At 63.6% G+C, this 26,165-nt stretch overlaps 1 protein-coding gene across 2 annotated transcripts in view; it reads right to left on the reverse strand.

Moving 5' to 3' along the window:
* Positions 1 to 179: 179 nt before the first annotated feature.
* Tp73 (tumor protein p73) overlaps positions 180 to 26,165 on the reverse strand; it is a 47,385-nt gene continuing 21,399 nt past the window's right edge. For both annotated transcript variants that reach the window (XM_005404142.2, XM_005404143.2), the window contains 11 exons: positions 18,784 to 19,026; positions 7,975 to 8,161; positions 7,529 to 7,644; positions 5,555 to 5,664; positions 5,238 to 5,380; positions 4,859 to 4,947; positions 3,635 to 3,762; positions 3,002 to 3,150; positions 2,261 to 2,399; positions 1,839 to 1,932; positions 180 to 1,122 (listed from right to left, as the gene is read on the reverse strand). In XM_005404142.2, coding sequence (XP_005404199.1) covers positions 784 to 1,122; positions 1,839 to 1,932; positions 2,261 to 2,399; positions 3,002 to 3,150; positions 3,635 to 3,762; positions 4,859 to 4,947; positions 5,238 to 5,380; positions 5,555 to 5,664; positions 7,529 to 7,644; positions 7,975 to 8,161; positions 18,784 to 19,026 — 1,737 coding nt within the window. In that variant the 3' untranslated portion in view covers positions 180 to 783. The remainder of the gene's footprint in view (positions 1,123 to 1,838; positions 1,933 to 2,260; positions 2,400 to 3,001; positions 3,151 to 3,634; positions 3,763 to 4,858; positions 4,948 to 5,237; positions 5,381 to 5,554; positions 5,665 to 7,528; positions 7,645 to 7,974; positions 8,162 to 18,783; positions 19,027 to 26,165) is intronic.

Here is a 26,165-nt window from a genome sequence, read left to right on the forward strand (position 1 = left end):
GAAAGAAGGAAGGAAGGAAGGAAGGAAGGAAGGAAGGAAGGAAGGAAGGAAGGAAGGAAGGAAGGAAGAAAGAAAAAGAAAGAGGGAAAGAGGGAAAGAGGGAAAGGGAAAGGAAGGGAGGAAGGAAGGAAGGAAGGAAGGAAGGAAGGAAGGAAGGAAGGAAGAGCTGACCCATGGCGTAGAAAAGTGTATCGTTTTATCAAATATTGACAATTTCCAGCAGTCTGAGTACAGCCGTCCCTCGATCTGCTCAGCAGGGTCCCCAGCACCAGGAGCTTCCTTGCGGCATAGCCAGCTCCAGTTCCAGCAAACCCAGGTTTCTGTGTGAAGCAGGAAAGTCACCGCGGTCCCTGCAGAGCCATGGGCTAGGGACAGAGCCGGTCCTCGTGTCCTGCAGAGGAGTCCCCAGCCCGGCCTTGAGCAGAGACACGGCGTACACACCAGCCTGCAAACCCGGCGTCCTAGACACAGGCCTCGGCTGCCGGCTGCTGCCCGTCCTTGGGCGTGGGAATCCTTGCTGGCAGTCAGCGAAGGACAGCGGTCCCTGGGCACAGTGCCCAGCACCGGGACGGCCCGGCCTGGGCCCTGCAGGTACACAGTGGGCAGCTCAGGAGTTTTCTACAGGCGTCCAGGCTGTCGGCAGGTGGCCTCCGGGCCTCGGCACCGCCCGAGGCCAGCGATGTCCCTCAGAAGCGGTGCTGGGCAGGTGGACTCTGCCGTGTCCCTGGGCACCGCCCAGTGTCCTGTCTGTCCTGCGGCAAGGAAGGCGCGAGGGCACTGCCCTCAGTGCCCCTCGCTCTCCGGGAACTCCTCCTTGATGGGCTGCTTGCGGGACTTGCAGTCGGGCAGGTCGAAGCCGAAGTCGGCCCACTCGTCCGTGCCGGCCGCCCCGCCCCCCGGGCCGCTGCGGTTGGGGATGGTGATGGTGTGACGCACGCGGAAGTGCACGGCCTCCATGACCCGCTGCCGCTGCAGCTCGCCTGAGCCGCCAATGGAGATGGTGGCGGCGTTGCTGCTGGACCGCAGAAGCTGCTGGCCGCAGTCGTGGCCCTGCTTCAGGTCCTGCAGGCCCCTCCAGATGGTCATGCGGTACTGGTCCGGGATCTTCAGGGCCCCGAGGTCCTGCGAGAGAAGGCTGCCGTTAGGGGGCTGGAGGGTCCGCCGAGGACCATGCTGCCACAGGGGTGGAGGGTGGGCACCCAGACACGGCCAGCGAGGAGCGGCTAGTGAGGTGCTGACCCCGGCTCCCTCCAACATGTCTGCATCTCTGGCCTCAAGCCCTGGCTGGGGACAAACGGGCTGGCCCCTGACCCAGCTGAGCCAGCGACAGAGAGCTGGGACCCCACCGGACCACGGGGCTGACCACTGTGTCCTGTGGGCTTCTCAAAGCTGCCTGGACCTGGGCCTTCAAGGTTCTTACTTAACCCAAGCCTGTTCCCTCCTGCACCCAGGTCCTTCCGCCCACACATGCTGAGCCCAGGAGGCCCGGCGGCCGGGTGCACGGGTGCGTGGGGCGAGTGGGTGGCTGGGAGTGGCTGGGGGTGGGCTGCTTGCCTTCTCCCACATGCACAGCTAAGAACTTGACTGTCTCCCTTGGGTCCCTGACTTCTTCCATTCTTTAGGCCTTGGAAACAGCCTAACCCTTAAAGTCAAAATCAGCCAGGCCGCTGGGCACCAGGAGATACTGACAAAAGAGGGACCCTGGAGCTCAGCTCAGGGAGGAGGCCAGATGCACCCGCCCTGCACCCTCAAGCTCCTCCAGCTGCCGTGTGTGCTCCAGCCAGAAAAGGCTTTGCAAAGTGAGCAGTGCCCGGCCCCAGCCCCGGCCCTGGGCTTACCTCTATGGTTAGGTTCTGCAGGTGGTACATGTTCTGTAACCCTTGGGAGGTAAAGTACTCGATGCAGTTGGGGCAGCCCAGTCCTGTCAAAAAACTGCAGAGGAGGCGGGAAAAGGAAGTGTGCTAACTCAGGAGCGCCGGGCTACGGCTCGTCCCTCCGGGAGAGTGGCCTGCTGGGGGTGGGGACAGCTCCCAAAGGGCAGTTCCGGGTCACCCCACTGCCCAAGCTGGCCACAGTGACAGAGCTGCAGCCCCTTGGGAGGCCGAGGTGCCCGACCCTGGGTGCCATGCCCGGGAGCCCCGGCTCTGTGCACTTTCTGAGCGTCTGTTGATGAACCCACCATGACGCCCTCCCCAACATCCTGTGCTGGGGATAGCCGCGTGGTGAGAGGACAGGATGGGGCCGGCAGCCATCTACGCACCTGACGAGGCTGGGGTCGGCATGGTAGGGGGGTGGCGGGGTGCAGTGGGACCCCGAGACCATGGTCTGGGAGCTGTGGCCGCCGTTCAGCTCACCATTGGTGGGCATGGCATGGCTGTGGCTGCTGAGCATCGCCGGGGCTGGCAAGAAGGCAGCTGGGCATTAGGAGCGGGCGTCACCCAGGCACTGGGCTCAGCAGGAGGCCCTAGGTGGAGTCAGCCTGGCACCCCGTCACCACCCCGGACCAGGCTCGGGCCCGTGCCTGTGCCCCACGAGGTCGGGTGACTGCAGGCACCTGGTTTCGCTGCATCCCAAAGGCTCAGGGAACAGGCTGGGCCATGCCCACCTAGGGACCTCCCAGGAGCGGCCCGACTGCACGCTGCTGAGCTGCCCACCTGTGCTGAACCCCCACAAGGCTTTATGTCATTTAACCCTCAAAACAAGTGAGTCTTGTTACTTCTGCCATTTTGCTGACGGGCAAACCGAGGCCCTGTGAGGTTAGGAACCTCCCTCGAGCTCCGCTGCTATAGGAAGCAGGGTAAGGGTGAGGCGTGTGCTCTTAACCACAGGTCACCTCTGTCCTCACAAAGCACAGACCCTGGAGTGGGGTGGTTACAGCAGGCCGCAGCTGTTGGGGAGGCGGCCACCGAGAGCCCCTGCAGGTCGGGGTGTAGCTGACCAGTCTCCATCCAGGCCACCCTGGGTCCCCAACCCCAGGGCCTCAGCTGCCCAAGGGACTCACCCATGGGCCCCAGGCTGGGCCCGGCGGCCGAGGTGTGCGGGGGAGCCTGGCCCACCAGCTGGTTGACGGGGGGCAGCTTGTTGACACTGCCGTGCACTTTGCTCATGGGGGCGAGGACGGGCCCGTAGGACGGCGGCTGCAGGTGGCTCCTGCCCAGAGAGCAATGGCTCGCGTTCGGGGGCAGCCAGGCACCGTCGTCCCCATCCAGGCACCTTCAGGGTCCCCTCTGTGCATGTGGGTGGAGACCCAGCGCTGTGCAGAAGCCCGAGTGACTCTGTCCCACCAGCCTCGTGCTCAGATGTGGCCGGCCACCTGCCCGCTCTGACCCCTGCTCTCACGCTGCACAGCTGACTGGCTGGGCCAGCCCCTCCCTGTCTTCCCACTCAGCAGCTGTACAAAGGCCCCTCGCAGGCAGGGAGCAGAGCGAGGTAGCAAAGGGTCCCTGGGTCCCAGGGCACCGCCCTTGGGGAAGGCTTCCTGCAGGCGGGGTCGCTGGGCGAAACCCGGGCTGTCTCACCCGCGGCCTGTCCCCGGCTCTTCTCCCTGTGGGCTGGACTATCCTCGCGCCCTCCCGGGGGCTCCCTGTGATGCTGGCGGACAGGTGGACAGCAGGGCTGTGGGGGGCTCACTCACGGCCGCTGTAGAAGCTGCTGCTGCTGCTGCTGCCGGTAGGAGTCGATGAGGGGCTGCGGCACAAGCTCCATGAGCTCCAGGCTCTCTTTGACCTTCATCAGGATCTCAAAGTTCTCCCGGCCCCTCACCTGTGCGCAGACAGGGACACTGCCAGGTGAGGAGCTCTCGGGTTAAACACCCCTTAGTTACTGCAGGCTGATCAGGCCCACAATCTCCCAAGCAAGTGGACGGCGAAGGCTTAAATAAATGAGACAACTGAAATGATTTCAGGCCTCCAGGAGGGTCTAACTGTCTTATAACATTTGATATTCTCTGAGTTTAGCCAAAGACTTCTCTAGGCAGCCCGAATTTATTTGGTTTACAGGCAAAGGAGGGGGATATTTAAGAAAACACAGGAATCTGAGCGGGACTTGGGAAACCCATTGCAGACTTCTCCAAGTAATACTTTTGTTAATTTGGGAGAACTGTGTTATCTCCAGGAAGGCCTTCACAGCAGGAGTGAGGTGCCTGCAGCTACCGTCTCCTTTGGTTAATTGGGGTTGGCGCCAGACGTTCTCAGCTGTGGCCTTATCTTGTCCTTTGAGGCGTCCCAGCTTCACAGGCCAATGTGAGCCTCAGCGGAGACCAGTGACTCATAGAGGTTCATTTACTATGAGTCCACTGCCCTTCCCCAGACAAGGTGCCTAAGCTTCAGACAACTCACAAGTAAACATGAAAAGCCAATTGGTTAATATTAAATCCTGTTCAGAGCTGCATCATAGTGGTCTCCGTCGGCGCCACACCGCTCACCCTGGGGGAGGACCCTGGCCGGCAGCACAGCACCACCCCATAAGCTCAGGATTCCTCTGCTTCAGGGGTGGGTCTGATCAGAGCCCTGACCCAGTGGGAGGATCTCGGCATGGGGGCGACACCCACTCCCTCCTGTTCCCTCTTAGGCTGCCAGCAGATATGATCTTGTAAACCAGGTGTCTCATTCCTGAAGAATCATTCAAAGCTCCCGCTGCAAAAGACCAATCCCGGCAAGGCACCTGGTCCTGCAGACGCAGGCTGCTGCAGCGCCACCTGCTGGATGTTAGAGTTACAGGGCTCCAACCGCCCTCCCACCCATCGTCCCGCCAGGAGCATCTCTCCTGGGACTTGGGTGCGGGGTGCACTAGGATCTGCCTGGCGCTGCTTTGCCTTCTGCAGCACCCCAGCCCGCCCTGCCACCCAAGGGCCACTCACGTGCATGTAGTACATGTCCTCGTCCCCGTGCCGTCTCTTCTTCATGTTGGCGCCCAGGGCGGGGATGGCAGGGGGGCTCTGCTTGAAAGCTGGAGGGAGGGTGGGGAAGGCTGGGTGAGCCGGGCACGGCCCCGGGCAGGTGCCCTCCCCTCCCTTGGTGTGGCCCAGTGACAGGGCAGGTCCAGGCAGTGCCCACTCTGGACAGACCAAACCCCAGGTGCCATGTGGGCCCTGGACCTAGGTACCAGGGACAGCTGACTGGTCTGAGGGCCACATCAGGCCTGGGTCCATCCCCGGGTGCCATCTGCACTCTGCCTGACAGTCACCCTAGCCCAGCCTGCCTTGCTGCCGGCCCATGACCAGGGTGGAGCCCGCTCACCACGCTTGCTGGCAGCCCCGTTCTTTGTGGCGTTCTCGTTCAGAGCCTGCTGCTCACGGTAGTGGTCCTCGTCGGCCTTGCGGTCACGCCCAGGACAGGCGCAGATGCGACCCTCGAAGGACCTGCGGCCTAGCACCTGCCCGCTGTTGGGTGGGCACAGCCGGAAACGTGAGTCCCCAGGGCCGAGCGCCACGTGGGCAGCAAAGCTCTCCCAGGACCCCCTTCCCCAGCTGGCCCCCCGACTCCCCGGCATGGCTCTCACAGGGCTGGCTCACGTCCCTGCCCCACCGCCACCACCACGTCACCGGCTGACTCACTCCCGGGTCTCCAGAGTGATGATGATGAGGATGGGCCGCCGGTTCATGCCCCCCACACAGCTGCTGTTACACATGAAGTTGTACAGGATGGTGGTGAATTCTGTCCCCACCTGCACGCAGAAGGCACATGGGGCGTGGCATCAGCGCGTGAGCCCCTTGCCAGGCCGGAGGCCTCCAGCCTGGCCCTGGTTCTAGGTGGCAAGGCGCCAGGACTCCTCTGTGGTTATATCATCCGTCCAATCACCTATTCACTCACCCATCTACTCATCCACCCACCAGCCATGTGCCCACCATCTAGTCCTCTGTCCATCCACCCACCGCTCATCCATCTCCTCACTCATCCACCCACCATCCACTTGGCTATTCATCTACACATCCATCTGCCTAGCTATTCACCCATCCACATATCCATCTGTCCATCCATCCATCCATCCATCCATCCATCCATCCATCCACCTCTTCATCCACTTACCCCCACCCACCCACCCTCTAGTCACCTTTTCATCCATCCACCACCCATCCACCCATCCATTTATCTACTATTCACCCATTCGCTCACTCCTCCATTCACTCACTTGCCCACCCACCCAGCTGGTACACTGAGCACTAAGCACTGTGCTGGCTCCGGCTTCTAGGCAACCTCAGCCCTGGTCTCTGCCCTTCGGGAAGCATAGAATCCCTGGTCAGTCGACTCTCCCTCCTCCCCTGACACAGGCCGATGACAAGCCCCAGGGCTGTGAGAGTGGGTGTTTGCATAGGCCCTGGGACACATGTTTGTGCCACGTGCCTGTGTGTGCAGTCCTTTGTGGAAGGTGTGTGCCTTGCACAAGCAGGCGTGCATGCAGCTCTTGTGTGCTGTGGGCTTCTCTGGGCAGAAGGGCGTGAGGTGCTGCTCAGGGAAGGACCAAAGCCATCCCAGGAAAACCCCCGCCGCAGCACAGCCTCTCAGGGAGTTTTGGGAAGAGCTGAGACATGAGCCCAGGACTCCTGCCCCTGGGTGCCCTGGGGACCCAGCACAGGCAGTTTTTGGTGTCCCTAGTCCGAACACGCATGCCACGAGTGGTTTGTGAGGACCTCAGCCTTTCACAGAACAGCCTGCACATGGTAGCCGCCAGGGGCGAGAGAGCTGCTCCCCCGCAGGCCCGGTGGGACACAGCAGAGGAGGGAGGGAGGACCAGGGCCCAGTCCTGGTGGTGGAAAGGTGTCGGGGGGCCCTGGGATGGGGTGTGGGGAGCTGGTCCCAGATCCATGTACTGGACAGGGCTTGCAGTCACCTGCCTTCCCTGGGAAGCTCCCGACACCCTGTCCCACCATGGGCCAGGGTGTGCTGACCCCAGCCTTTCGCTCCAGCTCCCCTATCAGACCAACGCTGTGCCCCACCCTAGAACCTTCAGCTGGCTTCAAGTCAAAGGTCAGACCCCCCAGCCTCTCCTGCTTGGCTGCCTCCTGCATCTCCCCGCCGCCGGCAGGCTCTCCAGGCCCTGCCTGTGTGCGTGGGTGTCAGTGTCCCCACAGGGCTCCCTCCTCACCCAGCTCCCTCCAGCGCTGGAGTCCAGGCCTCAGCCCCTCCAGCTGCCTTCCCTCTGTCTGCCAGCCCGGCCTCGCAGCCCCTTCCTCAACCCCAGCCGCAGCATGGACTTGACCACTCCAAGTGCTCCCTGGCTTCATTCTGCCTCTGCCAACCCAGGTACAAGAACCTTGGGGATCCCAGGCCGGACAGGCGGGAGGAGAAGTCTCCCGGGAGGGCAGGGCTCAGAGCCTGGAGGTCATCAACACACCTCAGGGTATAGCTGGGCCCACTGAGGCCCAGGGTGTAGGTGCACACAGGAGGGGTCATGACCACACACCAGATGCCGGGGCGGGAAGAGCCCAGGACACGGGCAGGCCCCGGAGCAGGGAGCTGCGTGGCCGCCTGAAGTGAAGCAGGCCTCAGCCTGCCGCCCTGCCCCATGCCTCTGCCTGGCCCTGTCCTACCTGTGGGGGCTCGTAGGGCACCACGACGCTCTGCCTGCCGGTGACAGGGTCGTCCACATACTGCGAGAGGTTGTTGCCCTCCACGCGGATGAGGTGGCTGGCCGGGGCAGACTGTCCTGCCGGGAGGGGACGCAGCTTCAGAGAGGGGCCCAGCCCTGGGCCGGCCAGCCCTGGCCCAGGCTCGGGCAGCACAGCCAGGACCACAAGGCCCGGCCCTGCAGCGTCCTAGGTAGGGCTCAGACCTCGTGCCTGACCCCCGTCACTGCATCCCCACCTTTCTGCCAACCTCGGTGCCCACAGCCTCGCCAGGCACACTGGAAGCTGCTCCACAGCGCCCCCAGGGTGCCAGCCGCTGCCCCCCAGACTCCTCCCCAGCCCTGCCCACTCCCTCCTGTGGGCGCCCAGGCTGCTGGCCATGGTGCTGCAGCGGCCGCCTGGTGCCTCACCTTCGTTGAAGTCCCTCCCGAGCTCATGGTTGGGGCAGCGCTTCACGACATCGGTCACGTGTTCTGCCTTCTTGTAGACGGGCATGGCCCGGATGGCGGTGCCAGGGGGGGGCGGCGTGGACACCTTGATCTGGATGGGGCACGTCTTGGCGATTTGGCAGTAAAGCTTCTTCAGCATTGGGGAGTACTGCAGGGGGGCATAGTGTGAGGCCCGCAGCCCACCGTTCCCCGCGCGCAGCCTGCGCCTCGCCCGGGCCCCTCTTCCCAGGCTCTGATGAGGCTGTCTCTTGCACCGCTGGCACCCTTCCAGGTAGGGGCGCTGTCTCAGCCAACCCTACCCGGGACTCGGGCTGCAGCAGTCAGGGCCGCTCCATCTGCCTGCAGGCAGGGTCTGAAGATGGGGGTCTGCAGAGTTGGGCCGGATTTGAAGAGCCCCGTAGCCCACCTCCCTAGCAGTGCCCACAGGCATGGCGAGGTAGCCTCGGCTGCCCAGGGACCCGGACGCCTGCCCTCCCTCCAGCTGGAGCCATCAAGCCGGAGCAGACGCCCTCTGCCGCTCAGTCTGGGCCCTTGAGTGCTGCAGGGGACTACAAAGACCAAGCCCCCCCAGACCAGGACCTGAGGAGACAAGAGGGCCATCCCCAGGGATGATCAGACTCTGCCTCCCTGAGGAGCTGCCCGGAGGGACCTCTGTGTCTGTGCCCTGTGGCCCAGGCTGGCCCTGCTGAGACCCCTGGGGCCATCACTCACTGGCTCAGAAGCCGATTTCCACCCCACCCCACCCTCCGCACCCCCTAGCCCCAGCAGCTCGGATTCACAAGCCACAATCTCAAGTGCCCCAGAAAAGGCTCCATCACCCTGGGGGAAGCCGAGGCCAGAGGCAGGGCACTGCTGGCAGAACCAAGGAAGGAACAGGGGGCCGACTGGTCCTTTGCTAAGGAAGGTGGGGCCCCCAACTCTCGCAAAGGGCCCCGCACAGTGGACCTGCAGGAAGCACAAGACCCTGGGCCAGGGCAGAGGAAGGGAGAGGAGGGCAACACCGCTGTGGGGTGCAGCCCTGCGGGGTGGAAAGCAGAAAGCACCCTGGCAGGGGTGCAGCCCCACCCCACGGGACCTGGCCGCTGACCTAGGAGGAGCAGGCTCGCAGGTGTGGGCTTAGCTCAGTTCCCGGGGATGATCCCTGCCCCTCCATTTCCCCAAGCATCCCTTCCGAGGAGCAGTGGTCATCGTGCCCCCGAGGATGTGGGCACAGTCCCCAGTGGGGTCCTCTGATCCTTGGGCCCAGGAGGTGTAGGAGCCTCACTCCCCCTCCCAGAGGCCAGTGTCCGGGGCCCAGCATCCTGGACAAAGGCCCACACTGCAGCGTGGCCTCCATCCACGCAGGTTGGGCGCCGAAGGAGGGGAGCAGGAGGTGGCAGGTAAGAGGGACAGTGAGCTGGCGGTGAAGGAGAGGCTGCCAGACTTCTCTGAGGCCCCAGGCAGCCCCCTGGTGAGCTGGCCCTGTAGGTCATCGGTGGAGCACACGGCCTCGCAGAATGCAGCCCCGGAGTCAGGTGAGCAGCAGCTGTCCCCTGCCCCTCTGTGCAGTGCAGGTAGGTGGGAAAGGCACACACATCACACTCCACAGAAGACCCCCAGGACTGCACAGGCGCCAGGTGGTGTCCCGACCCAGGGGCGCTTCCTGGCGGGGGCCCCACCCCAGAATGGTGCACCCTCCTCGAGGTAGGGCTAAGCGAGGACCTGAAGAGGCACCACCTGCAAGCATCTGTTGAGCACCTACTATTTGCCAGTTCTAGCTCAGCGACGGAAACAGGGCTGAGGGGCGGAGCTGGCAGGTGGGCCCAGGTCAACGTCAGCAGGGGCACCGGGGACCAGGGGCTTTGAGGCGGCCTCAGGTTCAGACCCACCCCTCTGTGGCTGTACCCGAGAATGAACTTCAGGCAGAGCCCCGGCAGCAGATGGTGAGTGCCAGCCTGGGCCTGCCGCCTCACCAGGTAAGGAGGTAACGGCTCCCTGCGGTAGGCGGGGAGCCCCAGGGACAGGCAGGCTCTGGCTCCCTGAGTCCCCTCTGCAGGGCTGTCCAGCCAGGCGCTCTGTCCTCCCCACTGTTCAGCCCCAGCCCGAGAAGGGCCAAGCCAGGCTGGGAGCGGGGCGGGGCCAGGTATGACAGGGCCCTGCGACTGCATTCCTGGGCAGCCCCGACACGCCTGGAGCGGAGACCAGGCTCCCCAGCCCCGTTTCCCAGGAAGAAGCAAGGAGTGGGGCTTGGGGTGCAGCCGCAGGCATCCCCCACGCTCCTGAGGGCAGTCTCAACAGCCTGTGCCTGTCGGTGACCCTTCCCCTGGGGTCCCGCCCCGGACCCACTGGCCCTGCATCCCCGTGGCAAGCGACTGTGCGGCGCCCCAGCCAGCCCAGACCTCAGGAGTGCTGGAAGCTGTGGGAGGAGCGTCCCAGCCGGTGCACGGGGGCCTCAGAAGGGCCAGGGAAAGCGAGGGACACGTGGCCAGGGCAGAGGTGCTGGACAGGGGTGCTGTAGACGCCCCGCCCCGGGGAGGAGCTGGCGCCGGGAGCTGTCCCAGGTACTGGGGCGGGGCGGCTGGACCTTCCCCTCCAGAGCACGCGGGGGCGGAACAAGCGGCAGCCTCTGGTGGGCAGGTCCAGGGTGGGAAGCGACAGGCCGCTGTGCTGGGCAAGCTGGGCGCCATCTCTCGGGCCCATCCCTGGGTATGGGTATGGCCTTCTCCCTACAGAGGTACCCAGTGCAGGGCCCGTGCCCCCTGCAGTGGGCTGGACACATGGCCTAAATCCCGGCTTGACGCAGCCTGTGGCTTCCTGCTGCCTGGGAACATCGGGGTGGGGGCATGGTGGCCACAGGACTCAGGACAGGTGGTATTCCAGTCCTGACCCCAGGACGTTCTGACTCCAGCGACTTCCTCCAGCGCAGCTTGTGACATCTGGTGGAGTCAGGACCCTGCAGGACTGCTCTGCCGGTGGGTGCCATCTCCTGCAGGTCAGAGGAGATGCTTCCTCTGCCTGCGCCCCCCTCCTGCCTCCTTCTCCCCTAGAACCGCTAGATGGATGTGTTTCAACAGATTCCGAGCCGATAAAATCTTATTTATCTTCGGCTGTTGACACAGAGCCGTCTAGACTTGCCTGTTCGGATGCGTGTATTCGGAAACGCTTTGCCCAAACACTGTCCCTCCCGCCACGGCTCTACCCGACCCCTCCCCACCCCAGCCCAAGATGGGCCTGGCCTGGCTGGGAGCCCTGGGCCTGGTGGGGCTGGCTGGGGCGGGAACGGTGCGGGGCTGTTAATTTCCTTGCACCCACTCTCGGCAGCTGGGTGCCCGGCGCAGGCAGGTTTGGGCAGGAGGACAGTGGAGAGGTGATAATAACTTGTCTGTCATTTTCTCGGGACATGTAGTATCTTGCAAACCACAAATACCGTTAACCAGCTTGGGTGAATCTGTTACAACAGATTCTGGGGGCCCGGGTCCGCAGTGGGGGCTTTTGTTTTTTGAAGTAATTTTTACAGGCCACCTTTATCCATTGTCCCTGCCTGTGTGCACACGTGTGCATTTGGGGACACGTCTCTCTCCTCCCTTGGGTCACGGACCCCTGTGCCATGGGCCCTCTCGTCCCCTAGAACAGCTTCCCGCTGACCCACAGAGCGCGGTGCGAGACCCCGTGAGCCCAGGCCAAGCCCCGCATTCCGAGGAACCCAGGCCACAGTCCCTGGATCACAGTGACACTGGCCTGCAGCTGGCTCTGCCTTCGCTGGCACCATCTCAGCACCAGGCCCTTCTCGTCTCTGCATTCGGCAGAGCTGCTGGGAGTGGGGGTAGTCAGCGGAAAGGGACGGGGTGCGCATGTCATGGTCACCCCAACCTGTCTCAGGGTGCCTTCTCATCAGGCCGCACAGATTGGAGGCTGTGAACATCGGCAGAGCTCTAGGAAGCCAGGAAGAGGCTCCAGGGAGCAAAGAGGTCACAGCCCAGTGTGCCCGGAAAGAGGCCGCTAGCTGGGGACAGGAAAGTACCCCCGGGTGAGGCATGCCTGGGGCCAGCTGGGGCAGCCCTCAGGAGGAGCCACCTGCCCACCATGACCTCAAGTACCACAGGGAGCAGGCTCCCACGGAGGACCCTCTCAGGCTGGGGGCCGCTGTGTGTGCCCCTTTCACAGGAGGCTTGGGAACTAGGGGCCCCGGCACAGGCTGCACACTGCCCCGCCGGGGGACCCTCCAGAGGCTTCAAAGCCGGGCCGGGGCTTGGTCTCCTCTGCGGGAAGCGCGTGGGGACACCTGAGTAGGGCTGTGGCCAGCACCAGCCAGGAGCCTGGTCAGCAGGAGCCAGCTGAAGGCCCCGTCTTCTCCACAGGGCTCCTGCAGCCACCCTACCCCCACACAGCCTCCAGCCCGCACGATCTGTCAGCAAGGATGGGCGGCCTGGACGGCACCCGCACCGCGGCTGCCTGGCCTGGCGACATTGCGAAACGTGTCTTTGGTCTTCCTCCCAGGGTCCTGGGGCACCACTCTTAAAATCCTAGGAATCTTTAAAGGGACGGTGTCTTTATTATGCTAATGAATTCCTGATGACTGTCTGCCCCTAGGTGGCTAGGGATCAGGGCTGGTCACGAGAAGATCAAGATTGGGGCTGGATGAGGGTGCTGGGCCATGCAGCCGCACCCACAACCCTGTAAGAGGAGGAGGAGGGGACCTGGTCCGGCTGATGGCTAATGGCCAAGGGTTAATCAGTCAAGCCACCCCTTAGGGTGGCTAAGGTTTGCACCCTTTTGGGACAGCTGAGAGGCAGGATCCCTAGGGTTGGGGCAGGAAGCTCTGTGCCCCTTGGGGCTCACCGTCTGCCTCCATCCTATCAAACTAGCGGATCTAAGTGTTTCTTTGTACCCCAAGAGCTGCCACAAACAGGGTGAGCTCCTCCGAGCCCGGGGAAAACCACAGTGGCCGCCTGGAGGGGACCAGGACGGGGACCAGGACCGAGCCCTTGCCCGAGGGGCAACTGCCACCACTTCCCTGCAGGGAGACACGCAGAGCCGGCTGGGGCCGGCTGGGGTGAGAGGACACTTGGGCTGGCTTGCTGCTTGGGAGAAATCTGCACACCTCTGGGACCACCGAAGTCTTAGCAGCTGTTTTGATCCCTCCTCTGCCACCCAACCTCAGCTCCACCACCAGACAGACTGGCCTCAGACACCGCCGGTTCCCGAGCTCGCAGTCAGGTGGGCAGAGCAGGGCAACACGTGGTAGGGTGGGGGCTGTCCCGCTGGGCCCTGAGCACTGAGGACCACAGTTGTTGAGAGCGAAGCTGACCTTGGTTTTGCGACCCAGATGCTGTGAGTTGGCGTTGCTCACTCTGCCCAGAGCTTGGGCCCTTGTGAGGGTCCAGCGAGACCCCTGCAAGGCAGCTTGGGGTGTCCGTCTGCTCTTATTCTCTGACCCGGGTCACCACTGTGGGACCTCAGGGGTGGAGGAGGCTGCAGGTGGAGCTCTGGGAACACAAATGAGGCTGCGTCCAAAGCATCGTGCTCATCTCAGGTTTCCAACTCGGCCAGCTGGACAGCCCGTTCCTGCCTGTCCTGGAGCCTGGGGACGGGCACCTGCAGAGAGCAGCCCCAGCTGCTGCTCCTCCCCCTCCTGGTCCTGCGAGGAGGTGCTCGGCCCGGGCCACCCTGTGGTGCTCCCTGGCTGCCCCCATACCTCACCCCACCCTGACCTGTGGCCGGGACAGGAGGAGCAACTGCAGCCCTTGCAACCCCTGGAAGGACAGGGGCCTCCAGCAGTGACCATTCTGGAGAGTGGCCTGGCCCGCTGCAGGTGGGCACAGAGGGGCCTGCAGCTTTCGGGAACAGCTGGCACAGGTGGGGTGGTCATCGTTCCACTTCTAAGGCAAGAGCTGGCTGGAATCTAAGTTTTCACTGCACTCGTAAATATTCGACGGAGCCCCCATGCACAGAGGGCTCTGCTCCAGGGCACTGACTCTGGCTGAACCCAACAGCTGCCCAGAGCCTGGCCTGCGGGGGACAACCTCAGCTTCAGGCCCCACCTGGCCACTTCCTCCCTAAGGCCCAAGAGCTGCGGCTGGACCCACACATACACAGCATGAAGGGCAAGGGGCTGGGGTGCTGGCTGCAGGTGGCACAGCCAGAGGAAGTGGCAGGCCTGCTGGGTGGGCACTTGTGACGGCCCTGGGCTCTAAGTCACTGAGAGATGGCCGCATTTCCAAAGGGGCCTCTCTGCCCGCAGATTCGCCACCCACCAGCTTCCCAGAAAACACTGAGCCCACTGCCAGAGTCTCTGAGCCTCGTGCTGATGCCCCGCTCACCCACTTGGGAAAGGGGCAGAGTGCCCAGGGGCTTGAGGGCCTTCTCCATGAGGCAGGGCTGGGCTTCCACGGCCAGGCCAGGTGACCTTGGTATCTCCTGCCAGTTGTCACTCGGCGGTGGAGGAGGGCGGTGCCCCTCCCCACGCCCCACAGTGATGGGCACTTGCTGCGAGCCCTCTCCCCAGGCCAAGCCGAGGGACTCAGGGGTCAGTGCCTCCCCGCCTTTGCTCACGAACTCCCACAGTCTCCGGAGCCTTGGTGCCGGGAACCCTGGGCGGCCAGAGGGAGAGGGAAAGGGTCGCTTTCTTCTCCCAGAGCAAGTCAGGGCTCAGGACACTGGGGGCAAGTCCGGCTGTCTCTGGTTTTTGCTGACTGTAGCCTCTCTGTGTGGTGGACAGCGGGAGCACCTGCCCGCCCCAGGTGCGGGACCAGCACACGGGACGATGGTCAGCCCGTCTCCAGAGCGGTGCATCCGTCTCCATTTGCAAGCTGGTCTTGGGAAATGGGTGATCCTTCCTAGCACACAGATTGGCTCAGCCACAGCCCCGGGGAGCCCACGGATGGAATCCTGTCCCTCAAGGGCCCGGCCCCACAGCCCCTGCAGGAGCCCCAGGGGTGTGTGGTGGGGCCAGTCCGGGACTCAGGGCCTCCAGGCCAAGAGCTGTGACCCCACCTCAGGCCACCAGGCCTCACCGACCCGGCCCGAGGGTCTCACTCTGTCGCCCTCCAGAGCTGTCACAATGCAAGAAATTGCGGCAATTTCTCCCTAAGTGCTCTTGTTTCCCCTAATAATCCACGTTTCATCTCCACAATAAACATTGTTAGAACTCTTCCCTCAGCTTTAAATACACATAATTGCTCCTGGTGCCAGTAAAAGGTATTAATTCCACTTATGCATTCCATAAACTTTTAGGATAACGCAACTGATACCATAGTCATGTTGGGACACCTCCACTATTCTTTGCCTGCAAACCTCCAAGGGGCTGGAAAGTTTTCTGCGAATCCATTAGTGTTGACTCAGCCTCGTCCTCCCCAGGAATCCCTTGTCGGGCCTTTGTCCTGCCCGCCTGCCTTGCCCGGAGGGAGGGCTCTCATGTCACAAGACGCTGCCCCCCACCGCACATGGCAAACCCAAGGGCATGGGGCCCTCTCTATGTCCTGAGCCAGCCGAGCCCCCATCGGCTCCCATAGCTACCTCCCAGGCTGTTGGCTGGACCCCAAGGAGCCCACGGATGCCACGCTGAGCCGAGGCTTCCAGCTACGCTGGCCTCCTAGCCTGACTGTAGAGCCTGCTCTCTAAACGTCTTGCTGAGCTGGGTAGGAGGTGGCTGAGCCAAGGCTGGGAAGCCTCCAGATGCCCAGGGCATGGGGCTGTCCTGAAGGGGAGAAGAATGCACCCTGCTCGTTTCCACCGCCAGGAGGGAACAGCTACCACAACACGGCCAGCTGTGGAGCGGTCCTGGGGCAGGGTGGACATCAGGGCCCAAAAGCCAGGCAAGGGCACTGCCCATATTCTGACACCCACAGTACCTCACGGAGGCCACAGAACTGGCTACAGACACCCACGATGTCCTCCTCCATGGCCCAGCCCCAGTGGCTCTGTCCACCCCACAGAAGTACCCATGGGGCACCAGGCCCTGCTCAGACGGTGACCTTTCCCTGTGTCCCCCCAGTGAGTGAGGGACACAGTGACCTGTGTGTGCTGCTGCCCAGGCTCCGGGTGCTGTGCCGTGTGGTCCCCTGCCCAGCAGGGTACCCTGAGGAGCAGAAGCACAGCAGCAGCGCAGCCTGGCTGCCCCCGACTCTGCTCGCAGGCCCTTTCCTGGCTTTAGACGCCTGTGGGCTTCCTGTGGGGTGAGGGTGGTCAGACCCTGGGCAGCCACCAGGGAGGCCACATTGTGCACAGTGCCCACAGGCTGGCTCATGCACCCGGTGTCCATGCCTGAGCTGGCCCTGGGGGCAGGAGCTGCTCTCTGCTGGCCGCCTCCGCACTTGGGACTCCACATCCCCCCGGTGAGGAGCATCATGACACATGCTTTGCTTCCGGACCCGGCTTCAGTGGCCCACGGGTGATCTGCTTGGGGCCCAGGCAGCCCTGCTGATGGGGCAAGCAGGACCTGCCCATGTCCAAGTGCACATGCATGCATTCATGTGGGTGCAAACCCATGCAAACATACATGTACACGTGTCTACATGCACATGAGCGTGTGAGCTGAGGGCTCGGCTCCTGTACAGCAGCCCTGTGGTCCAGGGAGGCCTGCCAGGACAGACGGACATCCGTAGCCGCGAGCCCGTAGTGGGTTCACCGTGGCAGAGGTCAGAGACCCCCTGCACACCGTGGTCACTAGGGGCCGCGAGGGTGTTTGTGCCACTCTGGGAGGGGAAAGAGGCGACAGTCGAAGTGGAATTGTACTTGAGAAAAATAGGAATTATCCGTCAGTTACCAGCCGGCGGCGTGGCAGGGGCCAAGCGCGGCGTAAGTGGCGCTGGGCCCCAGGCAGCAAGTCCGGGCAGCGGCCACACAGTGAGACCCCGAGAGACGAGAGCAGGCGCCACCCACCCGCTTCCTGGGAGGGGAGGGAGCCCGAGGGGGTCTGCTCCTGAGAGCCAAGGTGCCAAAACTCTCATTATCAATGTCGGTCCCACCTCCACCCCTGTGTGGACGGGGCCAGGGAGGGGACCACAGCAGGGGCAGCACCCTCCTGCTCAGCCTGCCCCTGCTGCCGTGTGACTGCCGTGTGGCCGTCAGCAGGGCTGCCTCGGCCCCAAGCAGATCACCCGTGGGCCGCTGAAGCCGGGTCGCGGAGCAAAGCGTGTGTCATGACGCTCCTCACAGGGCGGGATGTGGAGCCCCAAGTGCGGAGGCAGCCGGCAGAGGCAGCTCCTGCCCCCAGGACCAGCTCAGACCCCTGGGGTGCTCTGAGCCCCCCAGCACCCTCGCACAGCTGTCCACAGGAGTCCAGGGGGCTCCATGACAGAATGTCCTGTAGGAGGGACCAAGATCTGCCTTCTCCCTCCAAGGCTTGGGGAGGAAGGACTTAGGGACCTGAGAGGAGTGGTAGTGGACCTCCGGTCGCCACAGGTGTGCAGGCGCAGGACTGCCTTTGGCCCTTCCCGACCCAGACCTCCAAGCTGGGTGCAGGGACAGTGCTGGTCCCTCCCTCTTGCTCCTAGGGAACAGCCTCATAGCCAAGGACCAGTTTGATGGGGCACCCCACACCACACACACACACACACACACACACACGTGGTCACAGCAGTGAAGGCAGTGCACCTAGCTCTGCTGCAGCATACAGACAGGGTGTCACTCAGCTCTGTGACCGCCAAGCCTGACCGTGGACCCCAGGGTGCCTTAGGCTCCGCCCTGCCCCACCCCCACCCCAAGGCCTGGGAAAACCTCAGCCACCACCAGGAACGTGACAGAAACCGCTGAGGGACCCACTTTGTACATCAGAAGAAGGGTGGGGGGTGCTGTGCCTCCTGGGGAGGGGCGGGGGCTGAAGGACGGATAGATTTTTGTACTCTAGGGTCCCACTTCCAGCGGAACTGGGGCTGCCAGAACTGTCCCCCAGAGGATGGGGCCCATGGCGAGGCACCAGGGGCACTGCCTGTAGCCCAGAGATGGACCAAGGAGTGCCGGGCTCACTCCCCGTCCTGCCCAGTGCCCTGTGACCTGCACTCCCAGGCAAAGTCCCCAAGCCTTAGTCTGCACCTCTAGGGGATCTCTTCCTCTCCCCTGCAGCTGGGGCCACTGGCTCAGCCATTAAGCTCCCTGAGTTCCCAGCCCCACATGCCCACTTTCTATCTGCAAAGCCCAGCAAGCTGCTGCCCCTTCCTGTGCCTCAGCTTCCCTGGCTGTAAAATGGGGGCAGTAACAGATGTACCTCGTGGGTGGTTGGGCGGGTCCCAAGGTTACTAAACTCAATGTGCTCAGCACAGCACTGGCTCCCAGAGTTTGCACGTGGAGTGTCACCAAAGTTGCAAAGTCCCAACCCCAGGCTGGGCTGTCCCCAAAGGTGAATGGGAAGACCCAGGTCCTCAGCATCGCGGTGCCACCCCTGACATCCCTGTCCCGAGCCAGCTCAGAGATGACACCCCAGACAACGAGAAGGCAAAGCTCAGATCCGTGCAAGCAGACAGAGGCTGCTTGAGGAGGCCTCCAGGAGCCTCTGCCTCAGCGGAGCAGTAGCAAGCCAGCGCCCCCGCTGGGCACAGAGGGGCTGCCCAAGCCACCCTGTGGGACTTCTGCCCCTGCAGAGGGGACCTCAACCCCTCTGGGACCAGCGTGCTGCTGGCTGACCCTGGCCAGCATCCGAGGGGTGGGCATGCCCAGACTGCCCCGCTAGAGCCCGCCTCCTTCCTTACGCCCCTCCTGGCTCGGGCCGCCCACCACAGTTCCTGGACGGGCGCCCCTCCCCAGCCAGAGCCCACCGCCCACCACATGCTGCCACGGGGCGCAGACATCACTCACCGTCCAGGTGGCGGACTTGGCTGTGCTGGACTGCTGGAAGGTGACCTCGAAGTGGTGGGGGCCGGGGTAGTCGGTGTTGGAGGGGATGACGGGTGCGGGCGACATGGTGTCAAAGGTGGAGCTGGGCTGGGCGTAGGGCGAGTGGGTGGGCACGCTGGCGGCGTGCTCCGGGGTGTAGGGGCTGGCCGGGGCTGCGCGGCTGCTCATCTGCTCCATAGTGCTGCTGAGCAAATTGAACTGGGCCTGGTGGGCGGGAGGGAGGGGGACACGTCGGGCTGGGCTGGGGGATGCCCAGCCCCAGCCCTGCTCCCTCTCTGCTCCGACCCGTCGTCAGAGGTGTCTGGTTACAGGAGCCTTAAAGGGCCAGTGCTCCAAGTCATCCCAAATACTTCCTCGGGGCCCCCACCCCACCCCAACAGGCCACTACTTGTGTCGGGATAAACTGACATATTCACCTCGCCCGCCCCTCTCCAGCCGCCTCCCCCGTGCCAGCGCCTCTGGGATCCACCCAGCCACCAGCGGGGAGGAAAGGGGCCCGGTGCACCTGGGGGCGCTGTCCTGGAGCCCCCGGGCCCCCGGCCAGGCTCAGGAGCATTCCCCAAGGGCCTCAGTCCCTGAGTCACAGCTCAAAGGAGGGAGACCGGTGCCTGTGAGCCAGGCTGGGGCTGTGGGCCCTGGGGGCCAGCTGTGGCCCTAGGTTCTGCTCCAGGTGCTGGGACAGAGCCTGCTTTTCCCATCCCTAGAGGCCCAGGTGGCCACTGTCCAAGGGTCTCTCTAAACTACCAGCCCTATCTCCAGCCAAAAGGCCTTGCCTCAGGGCTGGGCGGCGGCCACATGCCAGGGCCCTCAGGGCCAGTTCCTTCCGTTATGGGGACAGCCCAGCCCCGCCAGGACCACACCCCCAAGGAACCCCAGGCAGTGCAAGTCCTGAGTTCCCTTTGTGGGGTCCCAGGACTCCAGGATGGGTCAGTCCTGCCGGGAGCTTAAGGATACCAGGCCCACACTTCCGTCCTGAGTTGATGCAGGGCAGCCCAGGAGGACACCACTCTCCACCCGCTGGCTTCCAGGGGGAGGCAGGTCGGGAGGACCACACCATGGGGCTGAGCTGGCGGGTAAGTCGGCAACCCCCGCTTAACCCTCTCCACAGAGCTGGGGTCAGTCACACAAACTCAGTCTGCCCACACCGAGATGGGCACCGTCTTTGCTCCTGGTTACAGATGAGCAAATAGAGGCAGGGAGGGGACCTGCCTGGGAGATACAGCAAGTCGCCCAGCAGTGAGGCAGAGAGCAGGGGTTATGCTCTGCAGCGCATCGAGCTGGAGAACCTGCGTCAAGGACACAGTGATGTGGGATCTCGATGTGGGGGCCCCTACCACAGCCCTCCTTGGAGAGTCCCAGGACCTCTTCAGCGCAGGTCCTGCCCACCAGCCTGCCCTCTCCAGGCTGAGGAACAGAGGCACTCCTGGGCACCGTAGATCCCTAACACTCCCTCTGTGCTGGGGACAGCCAGGCTCCCCACAGCCGCCTCCCAGCTGGGCCAGCCAGGTGTCCAGCCCCTCTCTGCACCTTGGTCCCCTCCTATTCAGGCAGGGTTGGCTCAGAGACCCGAGCCCCTCGAGCCCGGCCTGTGCAGAGGGGACATGTCCACTGCTGACTCCATGACAGGGCCCTGCTGACCGTGCACCGGCCCAGAGTCCAGGATGCATGGCCTCGCTGTGCGCCAACACACACCTGCTCCACCTGGGACCCATGGCAGGGCAGGGAGGGGACAGGTGACAGGCAGCTGCTTCTTGCAACACTCCTGTCCGAGCACCCTGTTGTCCTAAAGATAGGCAGGCAGGGCTTTCCTGGTTTGCTCCAGCCTGTGACCGCCACCTGCCACCCGGAGGAAATGTCCAGCCTCAGTGGGGCTGAGCCACAGGTCCAACGCACGCTCCCCCGGGGGACCAGCCACACGGGGGCTCACCACCCGCCCTGGCTCAGCATGCGGCCCTGACAAAGCAGCCATCAGATGGAACCATCGCAAGGCCTTGGGCCAAATCCCTAGGGGCCCATCCCCCGCAGGACAGGGAACCTGCAGGGCCTGCACCGTGAGGCCTCCCCCTTCCTGTGCTGCAGGGTCCCCAGTGTTCACCCACGCTGGGGAGTCACCAGCCACAGGAAGGACAGAGAGGGACCCTGACACGGCAGTGCCACAAGGGTGGGGACGTAGCACTCAGGAGACAGCACAGGCCGAGTTGGAGACCGAGACAGGGGGCAGATGCCAAGTCTGGAGATGCCACCCAGGCCCTCCATCCACTAGGCCACTGGACCCCAAGCACTCAGGGTGACCTACACAGTGTGTGGACTGTGACACTGGCCAGGGACTTGGGAGGGGGTGACGCTCCCCTCTCCAGCTCCTGGGCTGTCTGAGGGGTCACAGCACAGGAAGATGGAAAACCACGAGCCTCCCCCTGGGAGACCCCCGCCCGGCCCCACAGCACTGCCCCAGGTCCCTGCAGGGAAGGATGGTCCCACTCTGCTGGACATCACAAAGACACGCACAGCCCCGGAAACCTCCGCCCTGTCCCTCGGTCTCTGCCCGGCCACTGCTGTGACAGTAGAGCTGGCTCCATCCCCCACCTGGCGCCCTGTCTATCCTGGGGTCTGCTGGGAAGACCTTGCAGGGTGACCCCAGTGGACTGTGAGTCCACGAGGCCTGCGCTGTCCGGATCATCCCTCCAACACCGCGGTCAGGGGCAGGCCGTGTGCGGTGCATCGCGATTGCAGGGGGACGGTCACACAGCACCCTGGCTTGGGATAAGCAAATTAAATCCTGTCTACTAGTTCTTTTCCGTTTTGGCAAGCAGTGAGCAGAGACAGCACATGTGGCCTGCATTCTCCGGCGGCCCTCCCCAGGTGGCCGGGCCTGGGACCCTGGAGACACCAGGTGCAGGTCCCTGAGTGACACGAGGGACCTGCCCAGATCCTGCACACACTCCCCTGTGCCTCGAGCCAGCGTCACACAGAGTACCCGAGACAGCCAGACGGACGCAAGCAGTCCTTCCGCGGACGGCTCAGGGACTGAAGACAGAGTCCAGCATGGACACGGCGCCGTTGTGCACATTTTGAGCTATGGTGGGCAGAATCCGAGGATGTGGAGGCCGCAGACACGGCCGAGCCCAGCTCTGTCGGGTGGCAATGGTCACACCAGTCAGCACTCAGGCAGCGCGGGTGCAATCAGGAACCGGCAGAACAAACGAACGAAGGAACAGATGAATGATGCGAGGGCTCTAAAGTGGGCGATGGCTGCCCCTACGGCGGTCCCCGGTCGGCCCCCCCAGGAATGCGCACAGGACACGGGTCGCCTCTCTTGTCTGGATCGTGGGTGGGCTGGGGGCTGCAGGGCTCCACCTCTTGCTTTTGCCAGTGCCCCCCACGCAAGGACGGCCTGGTCCAGGGAGGCTGGTCCATCTGGGGGCCTCTCTGCTGCACCCCCGCCACAGGGCGCCCCAGGCTGGCCCCAGGCCGGCAGGGTGGGAGCTTGGGCCTCCTGGTTCCGGAGAAGCAGGGCGCAGACCGCGACAAGGAGGTTCATATTTTAACTTGTCCGCATTCTTTGATGATCCGAGGACAGTGCCAAGGCATGAGTCACTGCGCCAGAGGGAGGCGCTGATAGGATGGGGGGCTCTGCAGGAGGGCAGAGCGGGGAGTCACAGCGGGGGTTCTCAGATGAGCAGAGGCATCCGCGGGTGCCAGCACCCCAGGCCCTCCACAGCGGGCTCTGCCGTTTCCCACCCTGCGGCCCAAGGAGACCCCTGTCCCAGGGGCACAGGCGGGCAGGGTGTCCCGCCATCCTGCATCCCTTGCCCGACTGCTCAGTGCTCCTGTGGCCCCAGGAATGTGGGTGATTTTCTGCACCGTCTGCCTCCGGGTTTAGGGCTCTGTCCTGGGAAATTCCCTATGTCCTCTGCCCGCTGTGGCGCTCTCCCTGGGGCTGCTCCTTCCTCGCCTCCCGTTCAGCAGCTGAAGCAGGACAGTCTCCTGGGGATCCCTGACCAGCCCATGTGGAACCTGGGGTCCCCCAGAGCAGAGGGCCCAGAAGCTACAGCAAGACCCTCTTGGCATTGGGGAGGAACCCCAGTGAGCCCAGGACGTCTTTGGTTTGTTTGTTCTCCATAAGAACTACCGACAGCGGGCTGATTGGGGCATGCCCGGCCTGCGGCGGCCCACATGTACCTACACGCATGCGGGGCCTGGGCGCGACCCAGGAACGGCGGAACCCAGGAGTCACGGTGGCCTACCTCAGCACCCAGGCCGTGCAGGCCCCGGCCGCGCCCGGATGCCTGGGGTGGGGGACGCTGCAGCCCCTTCAGCCCTGAGAGGCGCACTCCACGCCCCCCGGGCCCATTTGTAAGACACACCATTTGCTCTGCTTCCTGTCCCCTGGGGTGACCTCATGCCTCCAGGTGACAGCACACTGGTGACCTTACCCCGCAGAGGACAGCCAGGGAGCAGGGCCAGTGGGGATGGGCAGAGTCCCAGGTCCTAGGCACCTCTGGGGATCATGAAGGATGTGGATCCCCCTGCCCCTGGCCTGGCCTTCCTGGGCAGAGCTCGGCGTAGCTGCAGCCCCCGGCCCCCTGGCTGGACACCTACCCCAAGCCCCTGGCACTGTCTGTAGGGACTACGGCCCTGCAAAGCACATGGTCCACTCTGCCACCCTCAAGGACAGGCGTCCCTGCTGCCAGGTCCAGACTGGGCACTGTGACCCAGGCTGTGTCCTAGGGGCAGGAGAGGGGAGGGATAGCAAGGCCTCCTAGGGGCCAGGGGCCTCAGCTTTCTTATCTGCAAAATGGGGAGGGAACCCACGGCTACTGAGTGGGGCCAGTGAGGGACCAAGGAGTCCCTAGTCCCCTGGGTCCATGGCTTCTCCTCAAGATGAGCAACCCTCACCTGGTACCAGGAAGCCAGTGTCTTGGGCACCCTTCTGGACGCAGCACCCCATGGCACTGGCACAAAAGCCCAGTGAGGGGGGTAGAGGTTGGGGCCCGAAGACAGTTGCCACACACGGACACAGGCTCCATGGAGCAGCAGGCGCCCTCAGGAACAGACCCTGCAGGAGTTGGGGTCTTTCCTGTCCCTGATGTGTCCAGGTATGGCTGGCACCTGGCACAGAACTGGGCACTTGGAAACTCTTGGTCCAAGGGTATGAGCCCTGACTTCCAAAGACCAGAAACGCACGCAGGAGTTCTGGCCTCCTGCCCTTGGGTGTCCTGAGACTACAGGGCTGGGCCCTTCAGGAAGGCTCTGCGCCAGTCATCTCTCTGTACGCCTGCGGGACTCACCCCGTGACCAGCCGTGAGCTCACTGCGCAGGAGGCCTCTTGTCTGACACGGACGCCATCCCCTCTCACAGGAAGTTGGATTTGTGGGTATTTATTTATTTTGTAGAAATGGGGATTAAACCCAAGGAGACTAGGTTACACCCCCACTGCCCTTCCCTCTGTTTATACTTGGAAATAGGGTCTTGATAAGTTGCCCAGGCTGGACTTGAATTCAGGACCCTCCTGCCTCAGCCTCTCATGTAGCTGGTATTATAGGTGTGGTCTCTGCTCCTGGCTTGTGGTTTTGTGTTAAAGATTCCTATGATGCTCATTAGCTAACTGTTCCATATCTGTGAACCGTCTCCAGTGACTGTGTCAGGTGCACAAGTAACCTGCTCCCCTCACTTCCTGGCATCCAAGACCACCTTTAGCAGAGTCCAGGACGCAAGACTGACCACAGTGATGCACCAGGGCAGCAAAGGACAGACGTGGCCCCTGGGAGCATGGTGGAGGCTGTTTTGCTGGTGGAAATGGTAACAGAAAAACCTGTCTAACCAATTAAAATGCCCCTGGCCCTTCTCCACAGGCCCAGGGCCTCCGGCCGGCTAGGCTGTCCCTCATTTCCTGGGTCCAGCCTCTTGAGGGCCACTGCTCCTGGAGGCCCCGTGGGGGCTCTGCTTGGCCCCGTATCCGGGCTTCCTCTCCCGTCGCTGGTTAGCACACCAGCCTCCTCCTGCCCCCGGCAGGGCCCTGGTCTCAGCGACCTCAGCCTCGGTGGCATCTAGGTGACTCAGGCAACGGAAAGCCTGCCGGGGCTCTTCGGTGACGGCCAAGTGGGTGGACACGTGAAGAAGGATTGCGGTGTGCAGCACACGCATGTGCGCACGGCATCCCACCAGATAGGGAGGGAAAGCTCCCTGAGCAAAATTGCCACGTGGGTGTGCACAACCCCGCTCCGTGCCGGGAGGGTGACCAAGGGACAGCGCTCAGGCCCGCAGGCTCTTCTCCCCTGCCACTGACAGGCCCTCGAGGATCGGGTCAGGGAACCTCCAAGTGCCCAGGAGGGGGCTGCTGCGAGGCCGTGCTACCCCCAGGCTCCCGGCTTCGTGGAGATCCGCCCTGGCAAGGACCGCGAGGCCCACACACACTCAGGCGTAGGACACATCCGGCCCTCTTCCTCCCCGCTCCTCCTTTCCTTCTCTCCTCCCTCCCTCCCTCCTTCCCTCCACCTCCCCTCCTTCTGTCCTGTAAGCCCTTATGGCCGCCAGCCCCATGGAGCCCACTGCTGGCCTCATGAAAGCACCCAGCTCGCCACCCCAACCCTCCCAGGTCCTCTGCCTTTCCTAGGCCCTCCCAGCCTGGCTGTCCCTTGCCTCCTGTCCCAGGGTAGGGCTCTGTCCTGGACCTGGGCTTGTGTCGAGCCATTTTACCATGGCCTTCCCAGTGTCCCCTTCTTTCAGCAAAGTATGGTCCCTGGGCGCCCTGGCTCCTCCCCAGAGCACAGCGAGTGTCCAAGTGCAGAGCAGCGCCTCACCCTCTGCCCTACCCGTCCCCAGTGCCCAGACCTGGGCCGGACGCAGTGCCACTGCCTCAGTGTGGGCAGCCCCACCCTGCCCTCGCCCTCAGCCTGCTCCCTGCTGGGGCGGTCGGGGCCCCTGAGCTGTGTGCCGAGGCAGCCAGATCTGGCTGAGGGGTCTGCCAGGCCCCTGCCCTTGCCCTCATGCCTGCCCCTGCCCAGTGGGCGTCACCACCACTCCGCTTTGACCACTGCCCATGAGGCGGGCATCAGGTCCCCTAATGCCTCAACACCAGGCCCAAGCGGGGCAGATTCTTCTCCATGCTCCTTTCTGAGGGCAAATCTGAGCCTGGGCAGCCTCGGCCTGATGAGGGACTGCCACTGGCCAGGCCTCTCGGAGACAGAGACAGAGACGGACACGGAGACTGAGACGGAGAGGGAGACGGAGACGGAGACGGAGACGGAGGCGGAGGCGGAGGCGGAGGCGGAGGTGGCCTCCTCACAGAGCCCTGAAGACTTCCATGGCTCCCACAGGCTCTGAGCTGTGATTAGACTGACGGA

The sequence above is a fragment of the Chinchilla lanigera genome, unplaced genomic scaffold, assembly GCF_000276665.1.
Source record: "Chinchilla lanigera isolate Chin_1 unplaced genomic scaffold, ChiLan1.0 scaffold00085, whole genome shotgun sequence".
In the NCBI taxonomy this organism is placed as follows: domain Eukaryota; kingdom Metazoa; phylum Chordata; class Mammalia; order Rodentia; family Chinchillidae; genus Chinchilla; species Chinchilla lanigera.